Raw genomic sequence first — 8,184 nt, 5'->3', positions numbered from 1 at the left:
AGACACGCAGGGCAGGTGAGCATGATCACCTCCTTGGTTTAGCCTCATCGGGCCCAGTGGGACCACTGGAATCACCCTCACTTTACAGACAGGGCCATTGAGGCCAGAAGAGAGGCTTGCTCTGCCCCAAAGGCTCAGCTGGCCCAGGACCCTGGGCTTCACCCCCGGTTGCTGTGTCCTCCCAAGAGAAGCTGGGGACAGGGATGCAGGGAGACTGCCCAGGTGTACAATGACACAGCCATTCAGGGGGCTGTCCCCAATAATGGGGACATTTATTTCTGACAGGGACAGGCCCAAGCTTTGGACTAAGGACACCCTCCCCCCCTTCCTTATTTGGAAACACTCTCTCCCAGGGCTCTGAAGTAGCAGGGCGAGCCCCCAGCCCATACTCTGCAGCCTGGACCAGGGGCGAGGCAGAGGGGCAGATGGGGGCCCCCTGGAGCCTCTCAGGAGCCCCGATCGGCTGAAGGGCTGAACATGTGGTGGGTGTTATATCTTCTCATGCACACCAGCTCCCCTGGGCCAGAGATGGACGTGCTCCCACAGGTGTCATAGCTGGGGGGGAGGGGGAGGGGAGGAGAGACGGAGAGAATGAAGAATATAGGGCCTGATGGAAATGTGATGGCTATTGCACAGAGCTTGGAGCGTTATTCCTCTAAACCTCACAAATCCAGCTCTGTCTCCCTGCCCTTTGTCATCACCCCACCGCAATGCTCCCCTCCTCCACTCCCCACACCCAGGATGCCTCTAAAACATCATCTGCCTGTTTCCCCTGATCACAACTGGCCACTGGCTCTCTCTGGCCTTCAGCATACAGCCCATTTCCTCAGCTGGGAATCAAGGCCCAGGCCTTCCTGACAACTCTTCTGCCCCCAGACCCTCCCCACCTGCTTCCCTCCCCCTCCTCTCCAAATCCTCGTCAGGGACCAGATGTCCCTTTCCTCCAGGAAGCCTGGTGGACACCCCCTCCCCACCAGGCCCCAGATGAAGCCTTGAGCGCTCAAGTCAAAGCTCAGCGCTTAGATTAAAAGCAATTCACCACCACCTGGATGTCTTCCACCTGGAGCATCTGCTCTGCGCGCCCACTCGCAATTCCAGCTCTTACCACCAGGGGGCAGATGGCGCACACTCAGAAAATGTGGCCCCCCATCCCCGCTAACGCCTCAGCAGGTGTCAGGCAGAGGGACAAGAGAGGGAGGGGTTAATGCACACACACCCCCCACCTAGAGGTTCTAGAACCTTGGGGATCCCTTGATCAATAATTGTTACCGCTGTTCGGCCTTCAGGGAAAACCCTTCCAGCAGAACAAGCTGGGCTGGGGGCCTGGGCTGGGGCGTGGGGAAGAGATAGAGGTGGCCCAGGACAGGGACTCCAGCCCTCCCAGGGCAGTCCCGACCCTGTCCACTTACCAGGTGTAGATGAGCAGGGTGAGGAGGGCGGTGAGGAGGATGGCCAGCAGGACCGACAGGATGGCAATGATGGCCACGGTGCCCGTGCTCTGGGGCCCTGGGGCAGCCTGGAGTGCCTCGGCTGACGGTGTGAGGGGCCCACAGGCAGGCGGGGTGAGAAGGAGGCAAGAGATCTGACCTGAGAAGGGGGACCTGGAACAGCCTCTAGACCAACCACCTCTCACCCCAGCCCAAGGGGGGCAGGGCATGCGGGCGGCCTGGGGAGGGGCACCTGCAGACAGCAGGATGGTAATGGTGGCTCTGACTGACTGGGGGCTGGCCCATTCCTCCCCACCCACCCCCAGTCCTCAGGAGTCCCCAGGTCCCTGGGACCCCAGCCCTGGAGTTTGACCTGCACACCTGGCCCCATACCTTGCTGCAGGAGGGTCTCACTGGACCACTCTGTCTCAGCCATGGGTCCCCTGTCTCTCACCACCAGAAACTTCACTCTGAACAGGAGAGCCAGCATTGGGGGTGCGGGGTCCCCAGGACCTGAAACCCTCCAACCCTGGTGCCTGTCAGTCTGTCCCCCTGACTCCCAGGGCCTGGGGGGAACAGCCTAGAGCTAAAAGCACAGTCTTAGAGTCCACCGGAAGGGGTTCCATCCCAGCTGTGACATGTCTCAGCTGTGTGGCCTTGGGTGCATCCCTTGCCTTCTCTGGGACCCTTAGTGTCCTCACTTGGGAAATGTGTGCGGAGCAGACTAGATGCCTCAGCACAGAACATCAGCGAATCAAGCCCTGAATGAGGAGAGATGGGGCCAGGGCCCACCACTCTGCCTGGATGGGGAGACTCCACCCACATGGTCCCGATGGCCCACGGGGGTGGAGGCTCAAGTTGGGGGCCCTCTGCTCAAGAAGACGGAAGAATTCACCACGGACTCCCTGGCCCCAGCCTCCGCCTCCTAATGGCAGAACTGGAGCCAGGAACCCAGGCACTCAGCTGGGAGCCACCTAGGCTCAGGTCTGGACACAGGCAGGAGCCCTCCCACCCCAGCCCGGGGCTGGCCGCTCACCGGTAGGGGCCCGGGCCCGGCAGGGGGTGGTTGCAGCCCCTTGTCATCGGGGAGCAGCGGGTATCATTGCCGACACGGAGGACCTGGAGCTGGTTGCTGGGCTGGCCGCCCGGGTAGAGTGCGCGGTTGGCCCTCAGTGTGACGTAGTAGCCCCTCTGGGGGAAGTTGGCAGGGACCGGGGTGTCCTCCACCCTCTGTGGGGCAGTGAAGTTCTGGGTGGCTGAGGGTGGCACCGAGGGTCAGAAGGTGGGGGATGCATGGGCTCTACCCCATCCCACCAGGCCAGACAGCCTCTGGCCACATCCCCGGCAGCACCTACCCCTGCTCCCTTCAGGCCCGCCTGCCCATTTCACAGAGAGGAAAGCGAGGCCTGCCCCGGCAGCACCCACCATTGCTGTGGGCCAACACCAGCCAGATGGCATCAAAGTCGGAGATGTTAAGGTGACTGAACTGGCCCCGCGGCTGCTCCAGTGTGAAGGTGGACTGGGTAAGTCTCCCTGCCAGGGTGGCGCTTGAGAGCTGGGGCGCATAGCTGATGCGCTCTGGGGCCGGTGGGGGCAGAGAGAAGAGGCTCAACAGGATGACCTAGTCCCCAGGGCCTAGTCTTGGGGGGACGGGCTCATGGCCCTGGAAGCCCCAGTCAGTGGGAGGAGTTAGGGCTTTTCCTGGGAGCTCTGGTCAGGCGTGCTCCTTGGCACTTCCGTGTCCAGCCCCTGGCCCTGCCTTGGGAGCCTATTAGGGGTGGGCACCGTGGGAGGTCGGGGGGAGGCTTGCCCCCCTGCGTCACCAGGGTCTCAGTGATGGGCAGAGCCTGGGGAAGGAGGGCAGGTGGAGGCACAGGAGACCCTTCCCCAGCTGCATGCACGGTTCTTCTGGGGAAGGCGTCTTAGGTCCTGCTGGGGTGACACTCAGATTTGGGGGAGCCTGAGCCCAAGCCCAAACCCTAGGCTGGACTCTTGACAGAGCCCAGTGACCTTGAGCTCTGACACTCTCCAGGCCTCAGTTTACCCACCTCTCAAGTGCCCCCCCAGCTCCATCCACACGGTCCAGGTTGGTTTGCTTGATGAGAGGAATGAATGGCTTGGTGGGGGGGGGGGGGTGACACAGGAAGACCCTAGGCCCAGAGGTGGGCCTCGAGGAAGTGTCCTGGCTCAGATCCTAGGGGGGCCTCTCCTCCCCACCTGGTGCTCTGCACCTCCCACCCCGCCCCAAGGCTCCCTCCCCTTAGAGAACTTGTCCCCCTCTCAGCCCCTCACAGCCCTGTCTAGCCTTGCTGCTCTGCTTGGAGGGCTCAGAACCCCTAACTCCTCTCCAGGCCCCCTGAGGTGTCCCTCAGCCCCAGATACTGGAGAGCAGAAGAAAGATGAGGTGGGCTTTATGGAAGTCTCCAGAACCCTCTCTCCCTCTTTCAGTTCAGTTCAGTGCAATTCATTTCCATTTAATTCAGCTCAACCCCAAAGGTTCAGGGCTAGAACCTTCCTCTCTCAGAGCTCCTGGCTCTAACGCTGAGGCCCAGGGCACACAGCATACAGCAGGGACTTAATATTTGCTTAAAAGAGAGGAAAGACACGGAGCAGCAGAGATGGGGGGGTGGGGGCTGCATCTCTAAGTCCCTCCAGTTTGACAGCCTGACAGTGAACAATGCCTGTAGACCCCCTTGGAGAGCTTCTTTTGGGGTAAGTGTTACCCTTGAAGACTTCTTTAAACCTCTCCTCGGGGACGGGGAGGAGGGGAAGGAGGGGAAGGAGGGAGCCATTTGGTGAGAATCGGGCTCAGGAGGCACGGAGATGAGAGGCCCAAAGAGGAAGGAAGCATTCCTTGCTCCCAATCTTGGGGCGGGGTGTAGGGGGACAGGTGTCTGTCTTGTGACCTCTTCTGGTGGGCTGTCTCCCCTGACCCACCTGGGACCCAGTCCCCAGACTCGGGGCTCAGGAGGTGGCCGGGGGAGGTGGGGTCTGTCTTCCTGAAGCCTGAAGCACAGTGGGCACCCCTGCCCTGCCCGACCTTCACTCACCCAGACTCATCCCCGGATGGAGGCAGGTCAGCAGCAGCAACAGTGCCATCAGAAGAGAAGACTGTCCCCCCCTGAGCCTCATGGCCAGGCCAAGCGTCCAACTGTCTGTCTGTCTGAGGGTCTGTCTGCAGCATCCAGAGCCCCAGAGGCTCCGTTGTGCGTGCTGGGCTGGGGAAGGCTGCTTCTGGCACCTCCTGCTGCCCCTCCCACGTGCCCCCTTTCTCCCAAACAACTGGTTGGACAGGCTTAGGGGCTGAATCTGCTGGCCCCAAGGATTTGGCATTGCAAGGGAGGGGTCTGAAGAGGAAAACTGCACCCCGCCCCCGCTCCAGGAGGGCCTGGCTAGGGAGGCGCCACGGAAAGAGGAGCCAGCCCTGGGGTCCAGGCAGCCCCAGGGACAGTCCTGCCACGCCTTGTGGAATCTCCTTGTCCAAACAGTCCCCCAACCTGGCAACCACGGCTCCCCACGGCCCCGCTCTGCAGAAGGGAGTTATCCTCATTTCTCAGACGAGGCATAGAGCAGGGAAGGGGGCTTGTCCAAGATCACCCAACCAGCTGGGCCAGACCCAGAATTGGAGGATCACCACCCAAGGCAAGCCTAGGGGCACTCCCTCCCTGCTGTCCCCCTACCGCCTGGCCCCGGAAGGGGGCTCCCCAACATCACCCTCCCTCCTCTCCTTATCCAGGTGACCTGCCCTCTCTCCTTCCTCCATCTCTGGCCACTGCCAGGGCAGGGCAATCCCTCCTCGAGACAGAAGGTGCCTGGATGGGGCCCAGGGCCGGTGGGCAGAGCATGTACCGACCACCTCTCATCTGGACCGGAGCAGCAGTCCCTCAGGGGGGTCCCATGCCCCAAGCACCAGCCCCCACCCCCGCCAGCCCAGCTCCATACCTGACTGGAGCCACCCTCCTAAAACTCAAACTCCTTTGGCGAGCACTTAAAATTCTTTTTAAACAATTAATTATAAATATTTGTTAGTTATTAAAACGCATTTATCTCTCTATATAATCAAATATATAATCTATTTGATTACCAGCCCACCTGCATTATCTTCCTTTCCCAATACACTTAAACTGTGCAAATTGTTTATTGCAGTGAACTTCAAAAAAGGAAAATATTCCTACCCACACTATGTAATTACCTAGTAGGTTTTTTGTGACCATCTCTTTACTCGGACGAGCTAGTTCCAGACTTTTCAAGATTGAACATTACTGTATTTCACCAGCGATTGACTCAGCCCCAAAGGAACTGGGGGCCAAAAGCAGAGCGAAAAACTCGGGAAGGCAGACGAGGTCGGGGGAGTTCAGGTGTGCGCCCGGAGAGCCTCAACCAAAAGGCCACTGAGGGACTTCCCTGGTGGTCCAGTGTTAAGAATCTGCCTTGCAATGCAGGGGAACTAAGATCCCACGTGCACCGCATCGAAGAGCCCGCACACCGCAACAAAAAAGATCCCGCGTGCCCAATGCAACCAAAAAATAAATAAATATATATTTAAAAACAAACAAACAAAAAAACACAATAAAACCAAAGGCCGCTGGGACCCCTCTTCTAAGGCTTCTCACCTCTCAGGTGGCTCAGGCCAGGCTCTTCCCGGAGGGCCCTCGCTGCCTTGCAGTACCCAGCGAACTCTTGTCCTTCAGTCCTACCTACCCCAGGGTCTGGCACCACTAGAAACTGTCCCCTGGTTGGCTTTGGTGGCTCCCCTAATGTCCTCCCAGCACCTGGCATGGGCCTCCATCTTACAATCATTGCAATAAAATGTATTGTTGTATCAAGTGCATCCCTGTGCACACCTGGCCTTCCTCCCGCTGGAAGCTCCTCAAGGCAGGAACCGCCCCTCCTTCCTCACGGGGTGGCAGGGAGGAGGGGGTGGGCTCGCAGGGTCTGGCACAGGGCCGTCCACAAAGCAGCCACTTCAGCGTGCTGGCGGTTACGTGGATGGGCTTGAGATGCAGGTCATCCTGTGATCAACGTTTAGTCATGGGACACGGAGGTCGCACGGGTAGAATTTTAAGCAGGTGTGTGGGCCTCTGAGAGAGCGGGACCAGTGCTCCTGGACCCAGATGTGGAAGAGAGGGGGACACGAGCAGGTCTAGCTGGGGCCCAGCCGGCAAATCCCGGTCAGACCCAGCCCTGGAAAGGCTTCTTTATCTCGCCAGCCTGTTATTACAGAAATGGTCACACCTAGGAAAGTTGAAAGTATATAGTACAAAGAATGCCCATACATATAGCCTCCACCCAGATTCAACAATTGTTAACATTTTGCTATATTTGCTCTCAAGCCTCTCCCTCCCATATATGTATATATTTACTATATATATACACACACACACTATGTTACTCTCTCTATATCAATATATACTTATATGCATATATAATATATACATATATGTATATATAATACATATACTTATATGTAAATATAATAGGTATACTTACAAAACATGTAAATATAATATATACTTATAATACACATATTTTTTAATATAATGTATATTGATAAGTATATAGATTTACTTTTTTCCCCTCTTTTTGTCTTTCGAAAGGCAGTTGAAAGCAGACATCATAACATGGGAAGAGCTTCATCCTTCTGAAAGTACATTCTTGCCCATCGACTTATCTCAGATCCCCAGAAGCGGGCAGGGCAGGCACGATTATTAATCTCATTATACAGATGAGGAAACCAGGCCCCCACAGGGAGAGGAACTTTCTCAGCCCCGTGGATGGTCAGTGGCAGGGCTGGAAATCAACCCTTGGTCTTCTAATACCCAGGCAGGACTCTCTCTCTTTCCTCTTTTCATCTGTGTTTAATTGGGAGGCCTTGCAGGAGCGAAGGATTAGGTTTCCTTCTCAGTTTTTGTGGCACCCTTCATTACTGCTCTGCACAAGGTCCTGCTTTTATTTTTTAATTTTTTCTCTTCGTGCCCATCTCTATCCCACTCCTGCCCTCCCCGCCCAGGCATCCAGTCTCCTCAGTTTGGTATGCGTCCTTGTATCTGTTACCTATGGCTACTCTGATATATATTATAGTCTTTGTCTGTGGTACGCAGCCCACAGCTCCTAAAGGAGCATCCTTTGTTCCCTGAAATAGCTCCAGTGATAAAGGTGAAATGCGTGTTTTTTGCTTTTTATAACAAGCCCCTTTCAACCACACCTGAGTTTATGTTGATGTGATTTTGGAAATCCCCTAGATAACCACAGGAAGGGGGCGGCTGGTTGCCAGGGGAACCAGCCACGTGATTAGAGGGTTAGAACTTTCAGCTGCATCCCCCCTACCTCTGGGAAGGGGAGAGGGGCTGGAGGTTAGATTAATCATCAACGGCCAATGGGTTAATCAATCATGCCTACATAACGAAGCCTCCGAAAAAAACCCCAATACCGAAAAAAACCTAAAATACTGAAAAATCAGTCCTTTCCCTACTGATTTGAAATGCTATTTTTAATCACACACCACAGATGTAGGCAATCCTCAGTGTCCCCTCTCAGCTTGATCTGGGGCAAGTTCCCATGGGTACCAGGGGTGTCCATACCCACAGCCCACTTGGGGCCCCAGCTGGCTCCGTTTGTCCCCCCAGGTATGAGGGCTCCTTCCCAGACCCACAGGGCTTGAGGAGTCCCTCCTGGTCCTGCATTCAACCAGGGCTGCTGCAGGTGGCCTAGTGTGAAGAGAGTGGGACCAGGATGCCCAGAGGGGCCAGGAAGGGCT

General features: G+C 56.7%; 1 protein-coding gene across 1 annotated transcript; it reads right to left on the bottom strand.

The window, feature by feature from the left end:
• Nucleotides 1-446: 446 nt before the first annotated feature.
• On the bottom strand, nt 447-4,574 carry LOC133104242 (uroplakin-3b-like protein 1). Its single transcript, XM_061209875.1, has 6 exons — nt 4,478-4,574; nt 2,853-3,005; nt 2,464-2,683; nt 1,821-1,897; nt 1,410-1,530; nt 447-555 (listed from the first exon to the last, which is right to left on the bottom strand). Exons 1-6 carry the CDS (start codon nt 4,557-4,559, stop codon nt 447-449), a joined length of 762 nt encoding a protein of 253 aa, XP_061065858.1. The 5' UTR covers nt 4,560-4,574.
• Nucleotides 4,575-8,184: the final 3,610 nt, after the last annotated feature.

Source organism: Eubalaena glacialis, chromosome 13, assembly GCF_028564815.1.
Source record: "Eubalaena glacialis isolate mEubGla1 chromosome 13, mEubGla1.1.hap2.+ XY, whole genome shotgun sequence".
NCBI classification, from domain to species: domain Eukaryota; kingdom Metazoa; phylum Chordata; class Mammalia; order Artiodactyla; family Balaenidae; genus Eubalaena; species Eubalaena glacialis.
Note: the sequence above shows the minus strand (reverse complement) of the source record. Positions and strands in the feature narration are given on the sequence as shown.

What these genes read in the sequence shown, in the direction of transcription:
- LOC133104242 (XM_061209875.1), bottom strand. Translation starts at nt 4,559, where the DNA reads ATGAGGCTCAGGGGGGGACAGTCTTCTCTTCTGATGGCACTGTTGCTG. An exon ending in CCGGGCCCGGGCCCCTACCG is followed by an intron (nt 1,898 to 2,463) that starts GTGAGCGGCCAG and finishes TCTCCTGTTCAG; the next exon opens with AGTGAAGTTTCTGGTGGTGA. An exon ending in ACCCTGCTCATCTACACCTG is followed by an intron (nt 556 to 1,409) that starts GTAAGTGGACAG and finishes CCTCCCCCCCAG; the next exon opens with CTATGACACCTGTGGGAGCA.